The following is a 20539-nucleotide window of genomic DNA, read 5'->3' as shown; positions in this document are numbered from 1 at the left end:
CCACGTTTCTTTACTAAGAATCTTTTTATTCTTATTTATTTTCAGTTATATAAACTTAGAGCATGCATAGTGACAACACAAAATTATATTAAATTATATATTTGCTGTAATAATGGATAAAATTAGTTTATCACGATAGAAACGATAGAAGAGAAAGGGCACGATAGACACTTTTCTATCGTCCCCACGATATGTATCGTCATATCGCCCAGCCCTAGCCCCAGCGATAGTAATGCTTTCTGAACAGTGACTTTAGCCGACCACCACTTCATGTCCTGCATACCTAATGAGGGAGAGATGACGTCGGATGCAACCTAGCAATTGCCATGTTCTCACCTGAATAAAGAACCAGGCAGAACACACCTGGAATCCATGCAAAATGTATGTTTTCACACACAGAGGGCAATGAAATGAACACACATCACGATTCAGGGCCTGAAGTGTGTATTTAAAAAACTAAGACTTTCTCCAAACAGGAAAGCTCTGAATTTCCTCACACAATCAGGGCCCTCACCATGCCAGACCTTGCACTGAAAGTTAAACAGCTGAAATTCTGCCATGTGCGGGACAGCGCAGTGACCTCCCCATGGAGACAGGGGCAGTTTATCTGGGTGAGGGGAATTTTATTTGAATATAAACTTTGCTCAGTCTTCATAAAACACGGATTTATTAGTGTCTCTGCGATCGCCCAGAAAAGCACAAGCACATTTGTCCTCATTTCCTTAGGAAGACAGACAACAGTGTGGCCATAGTAACAGTGGCCACCTCTGCCTCCACCCACTTCGTCGCATCAGCATTAAGAGACATGCCCCTATTCCGAATCCGGCCACTGCCATTAGTGCCTTCCAAACTGTGGACTCCGGATCCTCGATATAAAAGAACTCCGCAAAACCATCCCGCAACACAAACACAATTAGAAAAACACAGTTACTTACACACACACACTTCCAGAGTTATACTTACACACAACAACATGAGGGCATAAGGCAGGATTGTGTGTGTGTTCTGAACCAGTCTCATCAATACACTCACCCAGCTGTTGTTGTTGATGAACCAGTGCTGCAGGTCTGTAGTGAGGTAGGAGGAGATTTGTAAGGCAACAATGTCCACACACTCCTCAACTTGCTCCTTCACACAGTCCTGGTTCAGCTGCTCGCATACCACAGCACCTAGAGCCAGAACACTTGCGATGCGTCCCCAAGAAATCACACCATCGTCAAACACACCACTCAATATGGAGCCCACACCGTCCAGATTATTGTTCTCATCGAACAGCTGCTGCACTATGCCTGTAACACACACACACAATCAGTAGACAATAATCATCCAACCCTTGATCTAAAGCTTCAAGTTCCTGAGCTTCCACGTTAAAAAAAAAAAAATCTGTCTCCCCCCGTCTGTCTGTCCCTCTACCACATGGAAAACGCCACAGGACTATTAACATACGGACTATCAGGCTACGGAACATCTTCAACCTGACAGCTGGACCCGTCCTCTCCCACACCCAGTCCCCCGAATGGCTGCACCACACACAACTACTGAACTGTACTTACTACAATAAAGCTGCCTTTTCTTGCAGTCCATCTGCCTGTAAGAGTCAGTGTCTCTCTGTCCTGAGGAAAATAAAACAATATCTTTTCCTGAAATTCCCAGCATGGGGACAGATTACCCAGAATTCCCCTTACTTTGTGTGTGCATCCAGTTTTCCTCATTTCCCTTTCATCTCCCCGTGTGTGTGTTCATTCACGGTTTTCTCTCTGTTCCTTGGGCACTGGGACACTCCCCTTAAAGGACCGGACTCGGTCTCCTCCTGTCTGTGTGTAATCTACTTTGCACTTCTGTCTGTCTGTGCAGTGATGTGTTCAGTTACTGCATGCTTTTTGCCCCCATTCATGTGCTTTATTTTCAGCTTCACTAATGTGATCATTTACACACACCTTAATCTTACTGAATTATCTGCCACTGCCCGTGTGTGTGAGAAAGTGCGTTGGTGTTTGATAAGCATGTTTAAAAATCAGCAGAGTTCCAGGAACCCAGTTTCCACGATAGATAGATCGATAGATAAAACTTTATTGATCCCTTTGGGAGGGTTCCCTCAGGAAAATTAAAATTCCAGCATCATCATTAAAGAGTAAACAGAACAGAAAATAGAGAAAACTTCTAGATAAATTAAGTATTAATCAGACAGCAGTTCCACTTTAAAAAGGGCTCCAGTTACACACCTCCTACCAGGGCCGTCGACAGGGGGGGGACAACCGGGTATTTTGTCCCGGGCCCAGGCATGAGGGGGGGCCCAGAACTGGTCCCTCATGAAGATGCCATTAATCATTCTGTTTCATTTCAAAATGTGTTGATTTGGGGGAGAAAAATGTGCTATATTTGCATTCAATGAATGATTTCTGGTTCTTTTGCCTTTATTGTCTTCGAAAATAGATTCAAGAACCCACGTACCACCCCTAATGCAGAAATGGTTTGGTCTTTGATTAAGGCGCCAAATAACACGGCACTATAGAGATCTTGCAGTCACGTGACCGGAAAGTACACAACCGCCATCTTGTCGGTCAAAAACACCGCTGAATACTGCTGCACTCGTGTACAGAATGGATCAATTTCAACCGACGGACTACACGGCTCATTTTTCTAATGAACAGATAACTAGATATATGTCTAAAATAAACGATCTACAGATTTGTGACCCTTATGGCTTTCCGGACGGAGTTTTCACGACCGGATTTTGAACTGCCAGCGGAATACCCGGACGTGTACAATTACCTCATTAACTTTCCCTCGCTGTTCAGTGGTGAAGCACTGCGTGCTTATAAATCTCTGCACAGTTATCTTTACAGAAATTCAGGATTTGTCAGCGACTCAGATGTGGCATCTTGTAAACAAAATAATCCTCATTGGACGGGTAAGTCACTTAAGTATTGAGTATAGCACTGACCAGCCGATTATAGAATAGAATAAGGTAATTCCAAATCGTCCGTGTTGTTTACATGGATCTGGCGTTGGAGAGGTAGAGGCTTGGCAGTGGAGATTTGAGTGGCTGTTTGTATATGTATGTGGCAATCATATCCAAATGTTTTAGGCACGCTTGCTGAGCTGCGCTGAGCTGGACTCCGGTTAGCTGAAAGCCCGTGGAACGCTGCCTCTTGTTAATTAAACCTTATTTTGTTGGAAATCATCCCGTGTAGATACGACGGCATGTGAAATTGCCAGCTAGATAGAGTTTAATGTAACGAATGGGCTATAAATGGGGTGTTTTGAGGTTAGTCTGTTGCAAAACATTAAACTTTCGCTTAGACTGGATACTCTTCAAACAATTCCCTTGCTCAAGTGAAAAATGATAGGCCTGTATGAAAAGCGCAATTAATGAAAGTAGCCTAACAAGCCCTAAATGAATAAAACAACCTCTGTTTTATTGTTGCTTACTCGTTAAGATTTTGAAATCTTCTCGGTCCAGTTCTATATCCAGGGAACGTTGTAATCCTTTTGGTTTATCCGTAATAAACGTGTCAGCCCCCAGGTCAGATAGGCTAATGTTACGTGGTTGGGAGGGTGTCAATTTTTTTTGTAACATTCTAAATCGAGTACGGAAAGGACGTTTATGAAAAACAAGACAAAAAATACACTGAAAAACTCACTGTACACATCACTAGTGGTGATGCTTCTATGTTCAGATTTTGGGAAAGCCATAACTCCGTTCTCATTGAGGCCCAGTTCCATCCCGTAAACAATCATTTTGGTTTATCAACTACCTGCGCTCAAACATGTCACAGGAGAGGCTCAATGGGCTGGCTATGCTCTCTATAGAGCGCGAACTTGCAAAGAAGCTGGACTTCAATGACCTTATTGATGACTTTGCCACAGCAAAAGTCCGGCGCATTGCATTTCGCACCTGAATAGTTGCAGACTAAGGAAATGTTCAAACTAAATATGTTGAAATGTTGAAATAAAATGGTTGACTGTTATAATGGGCTTGGAATACCTGTTATTAAAGGGTTGGAGTGAATGGAGACTGTGAAAAGAGGGGTTGGGTGTGGGTGGTTGCTGTGTGGCGATGTGCGCGCGTGTGTGTGTGTGTGGGGGGGGGCACTCAGATTATTTTGTCCCGGGCCCAGCCAAAGCTGTCAGCGGCCCTGCCTCCTACAACACTTTACTCAACTTGTGTGCGCTCACACACCCGACAGCACACAGTTAAAGATCCTGTGTACTACAACATTCAGTATTAAATGCTGTGTCCTGTAAAGCACAGAATATCCATAATGCACTTTAACATTTATGGGAAACAACGTGGTGAAATTCTTTGAAGTCCAGACTGTCCCTGTGGCACAGAATGCCCGCCTCCTGCAACAGGATTGGCCAGTAATATCCGCCTGCTGCATCATGATTGGGTAATTGTATGACAAGATGAACTTCAATCGACACAAAAAGCACTCTAACGTTATAAAAATAAACTTATGGAATCTAAACAGTGTAAATTAAATTATGAAGTCACTATTAAATAAAGGTTATTTTATGAGCCAAGTGAATGTTTCACTGAGTTAAAGTGCTCGTTCCCCTGTAATAGAGAATCCTGCACTGAAGTGTTTGGACTTCTGTAAACTAACTGACAGACGCTGAAGAAACTCTGAGTAGCGAGCTGAATGTTTAGATTTAAACCCTGATGGGATTCAGTTCAAATCAAAACAAATAAAGTGCTTTGAACTGAATCACATCAGGGTTTAAATCTAAACAGAGCAGCAGAACGGTTTCACAGAGCATTCTGAGAACCAAATGATTCGGAATCAGATCCTTCAGTCTAAAAACTGATAAATTACTGTTACTGGGATCTGAAAAAGGTAAAATTACGATCAAACTTTGCTCAACTCAATGATGAAGCTAAAGTCCTTGAAAATGGGGCTAACCCCCGGGGCTAATGCACCCAAAGCCAATCGCCAGTAACTCCTAGACAGAGATGGCCATGAGCCCCTGTTAGTGCGGTAAAGCTCACCGGTGTATGCAATGCGGTGGCGGTAGATGGTTTTCCCCACCACTCTCTGCAGACTCGGCAGTGCTGAGTGCGCTTTATTCTGCCTGTGTTCCACCGGAAGGCCCGTGTGAGAGCGGAACAACTGCCTCAGCAGCTAGTAGGTCTCCGTCTCCAGCTCCAGGTTCAGGAGCTCCTCACAGCCGCGCTCCTCAAGCTCTGACTGGCTTTCCACAGGCACTTTCCCTGCATTAATCCCGGCTCCAACAGCCCGTCCGCCGGCCTCCTCCGTGCAGCCGTCGAGCTCCTCCTCGCGTTTCTGTGAGAAAAGCGCTTAAAGGGGAAACCCAGCTAACAGCGCCGCCATTCTCAAGCCCACAGCACAGTGAACTCAACGGCGCGCTCCGCTTCATCACAGTCAGCTCCGTCATGGCGTTATTAAGAATGCTACAGCTCCTTTAAACTGCGTGTATCTGTACACAAAAAAATATTTAAAGCTGATGATTAACCTTCCGCTTGCCGGAGTGCTGACTTCTCTGTTCAGGTCCCCAGAATAGACCAATCAGTATCTCCCTCCTTCCAGAAAGGCTCCACAATTGGCCCAAGAATTGACCAATCACAGCGCCACATCCACTGACCAATCACAGCCCGACTTTTGCCGGAGATTATTTTCAGCAGAGCCGCCATATTGTTTGCATTCAGATGGATTGGAGTGGATTTCTCGCTTTGGGTTTTGGATCGGGTAAGTCTTATGGCTGTTTTATCAGCGATGCAGTTTCTTGTTTGAAAACAGAGCGTTTTTTTCAGTAAAACACCGTGTAATGTGCCGCTGTGTTACTGCAGTCATGGAGTCGCTATCGGTGATGCTGTCGCATATCAGATGGAGATAATTACATACATTTGACTGTAAAAAATAACTTTTATAACATGATTTAAGGGACTCAGATTATCATTGTTGTGTGTAGTATGCTCATGTTGAAGAAATATACCTAATTTTAGTTTCTATTCATGTGGAATTGCGAGTTATGTCTATGCAATTTCATGTACAATTCACAATAAACAACCGTTGGATCATAATATCATATAGATATTAATTATAAACAGATAGACATATCAATCACACATGTGTTTTGTGCGTAGCAATTTCCTATCTGAACTTGATATAATCATTCTGATGTATATTCTTGGGGATATTGCCAATGTTATAGTCTGATATTAGTGTCTCTGCCCGCTAATATTATTCTGTAATAAGCAAGAATAGTGGGATGGGGGGGAAAGTTTGCTGGCCAGTGCCTAGAGGGGGGAAGTTCTGCCCAAATTTTTAGGTAAATGATTTATTATTCTGGCATTTTGTAGTAATGGACCCCAAGCCTATCTTCAAGAGACTGACCAATGGGACCTTGGCTACATTGATGAGGCATGCTGTGTCGCAGCTGATAACAAGCTCCACTCACATCCACCTTGTCTGTCTGACGCCATCGTCATGAAGAATGTGGTCGACGAAGTTCGTAAGGGTGGGGGAGATGTCGGCAACAATCTCCTGATTTTAAGTCAACACCGGCTCCAATTTGGTGCATATCGGGGACAGACCTTCAAATGGTTGTTAGAGAATGGTTTGGGCTACGCTGCCTGGTTTGTGGATAATCTACGGTCTGAAAAGAGAGTACCCCGCTAAGTAATAATAAATTTGCCTTCGGAGAGTACCTGTTTTCTTTTGAGGAAGGCAAGGAAGCAGTAAACATAAAGGAGCGACACAGGATATCCAAACAGAGAAGGCCTGCTGTCGGTGATGTCAGTGCCTCTCACTGAAAAGCCTGCCACGACTGAAGCAAGTCCATCACATCGCCATAAGAAGCCGGATGATAACGCCAGTCCATCCACATCCCGACTGTCCTCGTTGCTCATTGGTAGGATGCTCTCTCCCGCTGCTTTGAAGCACCGGTTTCAAAACATGAAGATGACACCTCCCACACCAAAGCATACAGGTAAAATGACTATGTTTTACAAATACATAACATAGATAATGTATTGATATTGGCTATCATGAATTAATATTCATATTATTGTTAATTGTATTTTTTCAGCAACCCCTGCCCTGGAGGAGAGTAACGATGATGACCTCGTCGCAGCCATGGACGTGTATGAGTTGTCCCACGTAGAATCACCAGGTAATAAACCCACAGATACCGGAGTGTTAATTTATCAGATTCATAGAATAGTAATGACAGGAATGTGATTTTTCTGCGAATTCGCGGAATTCTGCTTTTTTCACCTCAAAATTTGAAAAAAAATTTTTTTCCGATTTTTCGCTCAAAAATCCGCATTCATATCCTATTCGTTCCGACTTTCAGTAATTCCATCATTGAGATGAAACGAGGTACGTGATTGGCCCATCGCTCTGTAACAACCAATGAACGCGCTTGTTAGATAGCTGTACGTAAGCTCGCTTCAAACAAAGAGTTGAAAGATGGCAGCCTCCGTGATCGAGCGTAAAGATGCACCTGATCATCATTTTGGTGTGTGTGTGTTTTTAAAGTAAATAAACATGGGGAAGAAGAAAAAAACAACCCAGCTCATTTCTTTCCCCATAATAAACCTGTGAGTGGTGATGGTGTCACTGCACGTGCGACAGTTGGCTGTTTTCGCGGGGTGACGAAGGTTGCCGTGGCAACGGGGCCTCGCTTCATCTGTTGCTTCCTGGATGCGCATGCGCACACTATGAAAGCTGTGGTGAAAAGGTTAGCATCGGAGGCTAAACCTTCTGAGGAGAAAAGAAGGGGCGGTTTTTATTTCAGTTTGTTTTAGTTACGTCCGAAGAAACAGCAGTTTAAATCATGGCTCTAGTTTACAAATCAAAATGGTTACTCAGTGAAAACAAAACAAAAGCTAGAGAGAGGGGGAGTGGTGGGAGTTTAACCCGGGAAAGTGAGTCTGTGAGGCGGCAGTGATGCTTGACCCCTCCCGCCTCCTCTCACTTTACCTCAGAGTCTCTGCCAACTTCATCACAGATTATTTCAGCATTTTCACTCGAAGTTAGTTTTAATTTTCGCTCAAAACTTTTCCCACAGCGTGGATGTAAGGTAATTATACACAATTTTGATTTGTTTATTCAATATTAAAATGTTAGTGCAAATAATACATACTTGCCAACTTTTCAAAATTCTCATGAGGGAGAAAAGTGCATGAAAGACATTTTCAATTGGCCGAGGGTCTGATGCGCGGTTGAAATGATAAAAACAGTGGATCCCAATTAATTGCAAACACATTTTTGGTGAATGTTGTTTAGTGAAAAAGTGATTTTTATTCTTGCATATGAAAATCAAGTGAGTGAACACTGTACAGTTCTGTATATGAGTCAATTTCACAGAAAACTTTTTTTTTTTTTGTCCGGACGTGTTTTGTTTACATTTTGAGATTTCTAAAACCTTTTTATGGTCTCATATGATTAAACATTATCAGTTCTACCTTGCATTTCAAAATTTGACTACTTTGGTTCATAAATGTGTATTTTGTAGCAAATTGTAGGGTCGAAAATGAGCAAAAATGGCTGTCCCACTGAAAAGAGACTTTTTTTCAGACATGATTCTTAATGTTAGACAAAGGTGGAATTGAAACTTTTTCATGTTCAACGACAAGACTGTGGAAACCACAATGGACATATGATGTCACAAATTGAAAATGCCATTAAGAAAAGAGATTTTTTAGATGTTTTGTTAATTTTTGTACCTGTCCCAGAGGTTTGTGTCAGTTCTGTTACCGTGATTAATCACATAACAAAAATAAATGCTCCCAAAAGCTATTATTGAAATTATTTGTTGCCAAGGATCTACATATTCTCACCTTTTATATGGATGGCAGAATGAACTGAATCTGAGAATATTTACTTAAAAATTTCAGTTTTGGTAAGTAGTCTATGCATGACTAATTTTTTTTTGTGTCAATCCTGTTACCCTGTCTAAACGGGGTGTGCAGTAACTTAATCAAATATTAGAAGTTGCCATACATAAGAAGCAAACCGGGAGACTACCAGGAGCAATAGAGTTTAATAAATAATGGTGGATGAATTCTTATGTTGCATCATGTTTGTTTGAAAAGGCACATTTTGGTATGTTCAACTTCTACAGTAATTGAAAGTATAAATTTTGTTTTTCCTTATACAATTTTCTATTTATTCTAATGCAGATGATTTAATTTAAAATGACATTTTTAGATTTCATGTTTTGGGTTTTTGTCAGTTAAGAATCATTGAATTTACTATAGGGGCTCAGAGTTGCATGTTGACCATTAAATTGGCTTGAATTTGTTAATCATGACAAGTTTTTTCTTGTGTGTTTGCTTGCCATTTTAGTACAATTTTTAAGTCAGAAAACCCCAGAACCCAGGAGCTTCGGGGGGCTTCGCCCCCCTTGTCCCCCCACCAGGGCGCTGCCCTGGACCAGCTGGGGGCCTGCGGCCCCCAGACCCCCGGCTAAAATTTTCAGATAATTTCACCAGCCCCAAATCACATCCCTGTAATGACAATTGATTGTTTTAGTTGTATAACTATATCCTGTGGGGCGGCATGGTGGTGTAGTGGTTAGCGCTGTCACCTCACAGCAAGAAGGTCCGGGTTCGAGCCCCGTGGCCTGTGAGGGCCTTTCTGTGTGGAGTTTGCATGTTCTCCCCGTGTCCGCGTGGGTTTCCTCCGGGTGCTCCGGTTTCCCCCACAGTCCAAAGACATGCAGGTTAGGTTAACTGATGACTCTAAATTGACCGTAGGTGTGAATGTGAGTGTGAATGGTTGTCTGTGTCTATGTGTCAGCCCTGTGATGACCTGGCGACTTGTCCAGGGTGTACCCTGCCTTTCGCCTGTAGTCAGCTGGGATAGGCTCCAGCTTGCCTGCGACCCTGTAGAACAGGATAAAGTGGCTACAGATAATGAGATGAGATGAGACTATATCCTGTCACTTTATCCCATAAGTCTTAATGACAGGCGGAGCTGCTGTGGCGTAGCGGTTGCATACTCAACTGCATAATAGCATTCCAATCATTTAACAGTGATTCTAAGTAAACTAATCATTAAGACAAATTTTTTAAACTTATTGTTATACTGAAATAATGATACAATTCTCAAAATAAAAGTAAAATTCAGTGACGTGTAATATGCATGTTTTTTACATACATGATTATGTTCTTCTAGCCTGTGTTGCTGAAGCCAGTGTTGAGCTATCAACTGGTTCTACTGGCGTGGCACCCGACAAGATAGACGTCATGCCCGTGACCGTCACTAGCAGTCAGTCAGATCCCATGACAGATGTACATTCGCTGAGTCAAGTCAATGGTATGACAAGCAATCAAATCTGACAAACTTTATTTTATGAATTGTAACATTACTCATTTGTAATGATACCCGAGTTTTAATAACTGTACATATAATATGGGTTACATATTATGATTGATAACATTTCTATGGCTATTTTATTTTCATGACTGTGTACTTATGATCTTTTATTCACATTTTCATGATTGTTAATTTACACATGTCATACTGCCCGATGGATGGAAGCAGTCCTTTCCTGCAGCAGACTACCACTGGATTTCCAGGGCCTTGTTAAAGCTGTCTAAGCGTAAGAAGGCAGAGCTTGCATGGAAGCGTGTTGACAAGCTGTGGTGGTACCCCCCCACAACCGTCCCTGATACCCGGCCAGCTGCCACGACCCGAACGATACTTTGCCCAGCGCCTGTTACTGTGGATGCCACGTAAACTCTGGCAGGTACGCCTGTCCTGTCCAGACCCGTCCTGCGAGGACCACCAGCTGACCTCTGCTGGACTCTACCCACGAGTGAGGCAAGTTCTGGACATTGATGGCTTCTACCACCTGGCAGCAGAGTACCTTGAGTGTGGGAAATGCAAGAAGAAGATCATAAGCTGGAGTGGCGCAATCACTCGCCAGCTGGACATTGGTCACTGCGTCCAGTTTCCAGTCCTGCTGACCTACGAGTACGCATGCGACATGCGTGCGGCCAAGCTGATGCGCCAACGTGGACTTGGAAACAGTGCCACCCAGCTACGCAACAAGTTGGTGGAACAGCACAGCGAGATATGGTCGCAAAAGGTCATCCACTACCTTATTGACTGCCAGACCTTCATGGACACAACCGCCAGGAATTTACTGGTCAGGCCTGACGTCAGAGACCCCCCTCCGCTGCCCGATGTTTCACGCTACAAGTGGCTTCAGACAGTTTACTGTAACGATGTCATCATGCGACTGGATGAGGTCAAGGCAGCCATCACCTCTGTCTTTGGCAATGTCCTAAAGATGGATTCAACTAAAAAGGTCAATGGAAAAGTTGAGTCTCATAGAAATTACTTACTAAAAATAAATGAATTGCAATATTTTGTTTCTCGACCGCATCGGAGTGGCTTAGTGGTGAGCGTGCCACGCGCTCATGTGCAGGGATGAGAATTTTCCGCCAATTGGCGGATTTCCGACATTTTCAGACCAAAATGATCATTTTTGAGATCGATGTAAATCCGTTGAGATTTTTTTTTTTTGGGGGGGGGGGGTACGATTAACTATCTGTGGTCACCTTATAACGCAGACATCCCAAGCCTCCCGGAAGTTCCGGGAGTCTCCTGCATATTGATAGAAGCGAGCAAGAGCGTGCACGTGCAACATTAAGGTCTGCATCACGCATCTTACAATGTGCGCCCGCGAGGGGGTGCGCGAGGGAGACTGTGTGCAGTGATGCCAGATACTGCTGACGTTTTCCAGCCCAAAATATGTTCAAAACCCGCCAACATGCACTTAAAAGCACCCAATCTGGCAACACTGCCTGTGTGCCTGTTCATGTAGCGCATGCCAGACAAAGAGCATCTTGATTGGGTTACTCAGCAAAATAAGCCAATCAGCTTTCAGTGTGGGCAGGCTTTTATCTCTTTTCTCAAGGACCGGAGTTTGAGTCAGTGCAGCCTACAGGATCAGCATCAGAGAGAGAGAGCGCGCGCCCCAAAAATATATCAATTACACGTCATATATGAGTGTGTATATTTTATAAATGGGGTTAGCTTATCGAATGTAGCATGTTGGGAAGAATCATAGTATCATATCTATATTTCTGATAAAATTTTAGGTATGATAGCATGTATAACTCTCCTACTTATTGCTCATTTCATAGGGGGACGGAATTGCTGGCATGTGCCGCAGGAGCGTCTGCCCAAATTTTTTAGGCTGAGATGAACTTTTATAGTTTTTGATTTAAAAAAAATTTCCAATATGTAATGCCCATTGTACATGCCTGTTCTTTAATTCAAAATCACCATCTCAATCTTCAGATTGACCATATGGTATATGTATTACATTACACAACATCCTGTCCAGATAAAACCTAGTTAGTACACACAACAGTTGAAAGGGAAGTGATAAGTGATGTTGAATGTTGCCTGCTTAATATGCAAGACCTCCTGCTACCATGATAACATCAGAAGAAAGCTTAAGAGAATTATATGATAGAACTTTTTTCTGGTTTGCACTTCATTTTAAAGGATTGGAGTATTCAAAGATGAATCACAAAAATGCAGAAATATAATGCTGTAGAGCTCGTTTATATTAAAAGGTGCATTGATTTTTCGAAATCATCAAATGTGAATTGATTAAAAACAAGTCTCTTGTACCATATTAATCATTTTCACCTGGGAGTCCACCAAGAAGGGGAATTTATTTCCAAATAAATTGCAAATTTTTGCTGATAAAATTAATGGTTTTGGGGTTAAAAAAAAAAAATAGCCAAAAATAATTAGACCCAGGGCCCCCCCCCCCCACCCCGGTTTTTTCAGACTTTTAAAATATTTTTCATTCTCATCCCTGCATGTGGTAGGTCGCGGGTACGTGCCCTGGCCGGTACCAACCAAATACCATCATGAAAATGGTACAAACTGCCCCCTGTTGGCACAAGAGCAAATTAGGGAAGGAGTTTGGCAGTGCAACCCAACTGTGTAAAAGGTCGGGTAGTGTGTGGAACTATCTATGTAGACATGCACTATAAAAACCTTCTGGGATCTATGGTAGAAGTGGCTTCGATGCCAAAAAAGCACTCTAATCGATTAATCAGTCAACATGAATTGTTTTTCAGAGAATGTGACATTGTTGTATTTATATTTCTCCTTTTATTCCAATTTATTTTAAAAGGTAGTGAAGAAGCTAGCAGGCCACAGTGCTGGGACTGCATCGTGGGCCACCAACATTGGCAACGAGTACGGCCAGGTGCTGATGAGCGTCCTCACTGCCAGTGAAGGCTACTGGCTCAGGCCAATTGTTTCTGGCATAATAGAGAGGTACAGGTAAGCCGGTATCAGTCCCCCCCAACCTCCTCTACATAGACTGCAACTGCTTTGGGACAAAGTTACGGGAAATGTTCAACGACTGGCCAGACCTTAACATCCGACTGGACGCCTGGCATTTTATGCGGCGTTTCTTTGCTGGTTGCACGACCGACTCCCATCAGCTGTATGGTTTATTCATGGGCCGCCTTTCCGCCTGCATATTCGAATGGAGCTCCGAGGATTTGCAGCGCCTTCGAGAAGCCAAACATGCCGAGCTCCAGACACAGAAGATCCGTAACCCGACAGACTCCGACGTTTCTTCTCGGATCACCGGAAAAGAGCTGGCCCTCCACTGCAGATGGAAGACGCGCAGCGTGGAAGAGACAACCAACATGATAGAAGAGCTGTTGGGGGTGTTTGATAGCGACCAGGGTCGTGACACACTAGGTGTTCCACTGCTTGACACTGAGCGCATCTGGAACATTTGGTTGTCGCAGAAACGACATGTGGCCTGCATCCAGGACCCGCAGGGATTCTCCCTCTACACCAAGACCCACAAGCAGAAGAAGGGAGGTGTTGTGCTACCTGTTTTCAGGTGTGCCAGGGGTTCCACATCGCTGGAGTCATTTCATCTTCACTTGAACCATTTCATACCAGGTAATTATATGTTGTATTTTAAACATCTACACATATATAGACATGTATATGTACAAACTTGTACACACACATATATATGATTCTGCATTTATTTTTAGGTATGAGTGCAAGAGTGCAAGTGGAATGCACTTTCAGGCCTATCTCCTGGAGGGTCTTGTGAGATGGAACGAGGACAGAGCCTCCGCAGCTGTGCAGTTGGACACTTCTCCCTCGTTGGCAGAGCGTCACTACAGCAGCCTTTTGAAGCAAGCCACCAACACCCTCAGCAGCCATGTTCTTGGGAAACTATTTCATCCCTCCCACTGTGGACCATGAAAATACACAGGCTAATATCTTACATTTAGTTTCTCTCGATATAATTTACTTTGGGAAAAAGGAAATAAAATTTAAGATTGTCTGATTTACCCATGTTTCTCAATGTATGTATTTTGTCTTGTATTGTATTAAGGTGAGCTGATTGGTATCGAGTACCTGTACAGCCAGACAGGTGAGGTGTTACAGGATTACACCCCGGACCCAGACAGCGAGGACTCGGCGTGTCTGGATGCCCATCTCGATGACAAGGATGAGGGATTCGAGGAGGCCAGTTTGGATGTGGAGCTACAGCCTCCCCTGCTTGAAGATGAATCACCAATAAGGCAGCCCTCCCGGAATTGTAAGACTTGTATCTATTTTTTGAATAATGCAAGTATTTATTTCATGACATCAATGTATTATTTTCGTCTTGAAATGATGTACTAATCCTTTCGATATGTAGTCAATCATAAAGACATGTTATATTGTGCAAAAACTAACAATGTATTCTGCAATATTTAGTGAATTGAATCTTTTAAATGGTCTTATCAGCCTCGGTTTGTTTTTTTTTTGACAGCCATGCGGTCAGCCGAGATGAAGCGGCAGCTTTTCAAGAGTCCTGCCAGAGAACCGCCTGCATCTGCAACTGTCAGCAATTCACCTGCAGTCTTACCATTGACATCAACCACTGTGGCCATGTCAACACCAAGACTGCCTGACAGACCAACAATGCCACTTGCAGCCACTGGTAGTCAGACACCACCACCACCACAGGACTCCCCAGAGGTAAATTGCATGGCATATCATACTTCTTTACTTATCTATTATTTACACTGTTTGTTTGTATTTATGCATGTATGTCTGATACATACATACATACATACATACATACATACATGATCTCTTTTTATTCAGGAATCTGTTGACCAGAACAACATCCCCGGCTACGGTCGTGTTGAAGACCTGGCTCAGTTCCTGTTCTTATTAAAGGACCAGACTGGACCACTCAGGAACAGTCAAGCAGAACAGATCATCAGGCTCTGGCATAACCTTGATGAATATGACACCAGCCCAACCAGCTTCTCGCCTCGTCATAAAACCAAGGCACGGGGCAGGTTTAAGGCAGCAAAGTCATCTGTGGCCCCTGGTGTTGAAAGCACCAAAAGGTAAGTGGTCCACATTTAGCATTTTTATTGGAAGGGTCCATATGCGATACAATAATAAAATGTAGTATCATAAATCATAAATAAACGAAAGAGAATCTTCAGAAACAATGGTTTCTGTCATCGTTTGTTGTTTAAATTTGTATTTGTTCATTGTAGATGTTTCCTTGGCCAAAACACAGGCCCAGCTCAGTGGCCTGACTGCAATCGGTATATGGAGTGCCTCATAACCAAGTTGTGCACTGAAAACCCGTCCCCAGTGCGTCATAACAAGGGCACAGTTCAGCGGTGGACTCTCATCTGTCGCACTTATCAGGACATCCGACAGAAGGTGCTGCATAATCCACAGGTCATGCAGCAGACAAATATTCAGCTGGTGGAGATCAATCAAGCCACTCTGTTACAGTGGTCTTCTTCTTCTCAGGTCACCACCTCAGTCTGCTACACTCTCCCGGTCCAGTACTCTGCACACGCCCTTCCTCTGGGGGTCAGACCTTCCAGATCTTCTTTGGTGCAAGGTTCAGGCAGGAGGGGGCAGACAAGAAGGTGTCTTATAGTCTGCTCCTGCCCGCAATCGCATGCCGTTTGTCCATCTGAACTGAGACCCCACTTTTCCATGAAGGTCTTGCATCTTCCTTTGCCTGTTCTAAGGCGGTTGAGACATGACCAAATTGGCCATGCTTCCCCTGCTCCTGAAGGAAGGGGTTCCTTCGGGGTGATGGTGAGTTTATGTGGTGCTGTCTGGAGGTGGTGAGACCACAGAAGGAGCATCCTTGTCGCGGTCCCTGTCAGGCAACTACGTTACCTGTGAATCCTTCTACCACACCACTGCTGTTGTTGTTACAGTGGTAAGTGAATGGATATTTACTCTTATTCATTATTTATCTTGATAAGAGTCTGTAGTATGAGAGCGGGTGGGTGGAGCACAGAAGTACGGCAGGCCAGAACTGAGTTCCAAAAACTCTTTATTTTCCACTTTTCAGTGTAAAGTTATTCTCCCAGCCACACCCACGCGCGCACGCACACACACACACACACACACACACACACACACACACACACAAGTCGCCTGGTTGGGGAGAGAGCTCCCTTCCTCTGCTCCCTCTCTCCTTATATAGGGTGCGGTCACTGGGGAAGACACACAAACACAGATTAACAGACATAAGGTGCAGTGATTCTGCCACTTACCTTCCCTGACTCCGCACTCCGGTCACAGCCCAATGCTTGACCACGCCCCCACTGCCACATACCCCCACCGCCCGACTCAGGCCGGGCAGCCGTCCGGCCTGCAGCCGACCTCCCCCGATGGGAGAGGAAAAATACATCAGTAGTATAGCAGCAGTTTCATTTTTGCTTGTTGAAGGTCCCTCCTCCCAATTTTCACGCAGCACATCTAGAATGCCACAAAACTCACAAAACCATCATTGTCATTAAATAAATCCCAGCTCGCAAAAGTCGGGAAGTTCAGCATACTTGCTGACCAAGTATGTACGGTGTTAGCCCAAAAAGAATATGATTTTTTTTTTTTTTTTTTACATTGTCATTTAATAAATCTAAGATCACTCAAGTCGGGAAGGTCAGCATTCTTGTTGACTATTCCAGGGAAGAAGCCTCCGCGGTGGGGGAAAGGGGCGAGGACGAGGAACAGAAGGGGAGAGAGAGAGAGAAGAGATGGGAGAAGAGGAGACACGCTTTCAGTCCTCTCAATAACTGCCGGCAACTGGCGATTTTGCCGCCTACAAATGCTCCATTGCCGGCTACTCACAGTAGTTTTTCAAAGAATTGAAATTCATAAGTTTTTACTTCATAATTTATACTTCATAAAAATAAAATTTTGCATTCAGGATCACTCAGAATTCACCATTTAACATCTACATTTTCAAGATTTTCTGGGGGAGGACCCCCGGACGCCCCTCTTTTTTATACATCGCTCAGCTTATGCTTAACATGGATCCCAGACGTCCGCTATTTAGCGGAATTCCGCTATTTTTCTAGCCAAAGTTTTTTTTTTTTCTTGTCTCGTCTCGTCTTCTTCCGCTTTATCCGGGACCGGGTCGCGGAGGCAGCAGTCTAAGCAGGGAAGCCCAAACTTCCCTTTCCCCAGACACCTCGGCCAGCTCCTCGGGAAGAACACCGAGGCGTTCCCAGGCCAGCCGAGAGACATAGTCCCTCCAGTGTGTCCTGGGTCTTCCCCGGGGCCTCCTCCCGGGGGGACATGCCTGGAACACCTCCCCAGGGAGGCGTCCAGGAGGCATCCGAAAAAGATGCCCGAGCCACCTCAGCTGATTCCTCTCGATGTGGAGCAGCAGCGGCTCTACTCCGAGCTCCTCCCGAGTGACTGTGCTTCTCACCCTATCTCTAAGGGAGCGCCCAGCCACCCTGCGAAGGAAACTCATTTCGGCCGCTTGTATCCGCGATCTTGTCCTTTCGGTCATTACCCAAAGCTCATGACCATAGGTGAGAGTCGGAACGTAGATCGACCGGTAAATTGAGAGCTTCGCCTTTTGGCTCAGCTCCTTCTTCACCACAACGGACCGGTAAAGCGACCGCATCACTGCGGAGGCTGCACCGATCCGCCTGTCAATCTCACGCTCCATCCTTCCCTCACTCGTGAACAAGATCCCGAGATACTTAAACTCCTCCACTTGAGGCAGAACTTCTCCACCAACCTGGAGAGGGCAAGCCACCCTTTTCCGGTCGAGAACCATGGCCTCGGACTTGGAGGTGCTGATTCTCATCCCAGCCGCTTCACACTCGACTGCAAACCGCCCCAGTGCATGCTGAAGGTCCTGGTTTGAAGAAGCCAACAGGACAACATCATCCGCAAAAAGCAGAGATGAAATCCTGTGGTTCCCAAACAGGATTCCTTCTGGCCCCTGGCTGCGCCTAGAAATTCTGTCCATAAAAATTATGAACAGAACCGGTGACAAAGGGCAGCCCTGCCGGAGTCCAACATGCACTGGGAACAGGTCTGACTTACTGCCGGCAATGCGAACCAGACTCCTGCTCCATTCGTACAGGGACCGGACAGCCCTTAGCAAAGAGCCCCGAACCCCATACTCCCGAAGCACCCCCCACAGAATACTACGGGGGACACGGTCGAATGCCTTCTCCAGATCCACAAAGCACATGTGGACTGGTTGGGCAAACTCCCATGAACCCTCGAGCACCCTATGAAGGGTATAGAGCTGGTCCAGTGTTCCGCGACCAGGACGAAAACCGCATTGTTCCTCCTGGATCCGAGGTTCGACTATTGGTTGAATTCTCCTCTCCAGTACCCTGGAGTAAACCTTCCCTGGGAGGCTGAGAAGTGTGATTCCCCTATAATTGGGGCACACTCTCCGGTCCCCTTTCTTAAAAAGAGGGACCACCACCCCAGTCTGCCACTCCAGAGGCACTGTCCCTGACCGCCACGCGATGTTGCAGAGGCGTGTCAACCAAGACAGCCCCACAACATCCAGAGACTTGAGATACTCAGGGCGGATCTCATCCACCCCCGGTGCCTTGCCAACGAGGAGCTTGCAAACCACCTCAGTGACTTCGGCTTGGGTAATGGACAAGTCCACCTCTGAGTCATCAGCCTCAGTCTCCTCAGTGGAAGACATGACGGTGGGATTGAGGAGATCCTCAAAGTATTCCTTCCACCGCCCGACAATGTCCCCAGTCGAGGTCAACAGCTCCCCACCCGCACTGTAAACAGTGTTGGCAGAGCACTGCTTCCCCCTCCTGAGGCGCCGGACGGTTTGCCAGAATTTCTTCGAGGCCGACCGATAGTCCTTCTCCATGGCCTCCCCGAACTCCTCCCAGTTCCGAGTTTTTGCCTCCGCAACTGCCCGAGCTGCAGCACGCCTGGCCTGCCGATACCCGTCAGCTGCCTCGGGAGTCCTGGAGGTTAACATGGCCCGATAGGACTCCTTCTTCAGCTTGACGGCATCCCTTACTTCTGGTGTCCACCACCGGGTTCGGGGATTGCCGCCACGACAGGCACCGGAGACCTTGCGGCCACAGCTCTGAACAGCTGCGTCCACAATGGAGGTAGAGAACATAGTCCACTCAGACTCAATGTCCCCCGCCTCCCTCGGAAGCTGGGAAAAGCTCTCCCGGAGGTGGGAGTTAAAGACCTCCCCGACAGAGTGCTCGGCCAGACGTTCCCAGCAGACCCTCACCATACGTTTGGGCCTGCCAGGTCTGTCCAGCTTCCTCCTCCGCCAGCGGATCCAACTCACCACCAGGTGGTGATCAGTTGACAGCTCAGCCCCTCTCTTCACCCGAGTGTCCAAGACATAGGGCCAGAGATCAGATGAAACGACTACAAAGTCTATCATTGACCTCCGACCTAAGGTGTCCTGGTGCCACGTGCACTTATGGACACCCCTATGCTCGAACATGGTGTTCGTTATGGACAAACCATGACTAGCACAGAAGTCCAATAACAAAACACCACTCGGGTTCAGATCGGGGAGGCCGTTCCTCCCAACCACGCCCCTCCAGGTGTCACTGTCATCTCCCACGTGAGCATTGAAGTCCCCCAGTAACACAATGGAGTCCCCAGTCTGAGCACTCCTCAGTACCTCTCCCAGGGACTCCAAGAGGGCCGGATACTCTATACTGCTATTTGGGCCATAGGCACAAACAGCAAGAGCCCTCTCCCCAATCCGAAGGCGCAGCGAGGCGACCCTCTCATTCACTGGGGTAAACTCCAACACATGGCGGCTGAGCTGGGGAGCTATAAGCAAGCCCACACCAGCCCGCCGCCGCTCACCACGGGCGACTCCAGAGAAGTGGAAAGTCCAGCCCCTCTCGAGGAGCTGGGTTCCAGAGCCCAAGCTGTGCGTGGAGGTGAGCCCGACTATCTCTAGCCGGTACCTCTCAACCTCCCGCACAAGCTCAGGCTCTTTCCCCCCCAGCGAAGTGACATTCCATGTCCCAACAGCCAGCCGCTGTGTCCGGTGATCAGGTCGTCGAGGCCCCTGCCTTCGACTGCCACCCAATCCACATTGCACCAGTCCCCTACTGCTACCTCTGTGGGTGGTGAACCCACAGGAGGTCGGGCCCACGTCAGCTCTTCGGGCTGAGCCCGGCCGGGCCCCATGGGCAAAGGCCCGGCCACCAAGTGCTCGCATACGAGCCCCAACCCTGGGCCTGGCTCCAGGG

The 20539-nt window shown here is 45.9% G+C and overlaps 1 protein-coding gene and 3 pseudogenes across 1 annotated transcript; 2 read left to right on the top strand and 2 right to left on the bottom strand.

Annotated features, from left to right (window-relative positions):
* LOC132867726 (histone H2AX-like) overlaps nt 1-20539 on the bottom strand; it is a 1044434-nt pseudogene that overhangs the window by 196791 nt on the left and 827104 nt on the right.
* The window catches only part of LOC132867717 (uncharacterized), a 1045807-nt pseudogene that overhangs the window by 201313 nt on the left and 823955 nt on the right, over nt 1-20539 (top strand).
* Nucleotides 645-5400, bottom strand: LOC132868061 (induced myeloid leukemia cell differentiation protein Mcl-1 homolog; annotated as a pseudogene).
* On the top strand, nt 13361-15982 carry LOC132868060 (uncharacterized). Its single transcript, XM_060901031.1, has 7 exons — nt 13361-13866; nt 14027-14151; nt 14377-14583; nt 14800-15008; nt 15138-15388; nt 15545-15809; nt 15878-15982. Exons 1-7 carry the CDS (start codon nt 13361-13363, stop codon nt 15980-15982), a joined length of 1668 nt encoding a protein of 555 aa, XP_060757014.1.

Source organism: Neoarius graeffei, chromosome 19 (genome assembly GCF_027579695.1).
Source record: "Neoarius graeffei isolate fNeoGra1 chromosome 19, fNeoGra1.pri, whole genome shotgun sequence".
Classification (NCBI taxonomy): Eukaryota; Metazoa; Chordata; class Actinopteri; order Siluriformes; family Ariidae; genus Neoarius; species Neoarius graeffei.
This window is presented reverse-complemented; position numbering and strand designations above follow the sequence as displayed.

Excerpts from the sequence above, each read along its gene's own strand:
- LOC132868060 (XM_060901031.1), top strand. The coding sequence starts at position 13,361 with ATGTTCAACGACTGGCCAGACCTTAACATCCGACTGGACGCCTGGCAT. Across the intron at positions 13,867-14,026 it reads GTTGTGCTACCTGTTTTCAG|GTATGAGTGCAAGAGTGCAA; the intron begins GTGTGCCAGGGG and ends ATTTATTTTTAG. Across the intron at positions 14,152-14,376 it reads TTCTCCCTCGTTGGCAGAGC|GTGAGCTGATTGGTATCGAG; the intron begins GTCACTACAGCA and ends TATTGTATTAAG.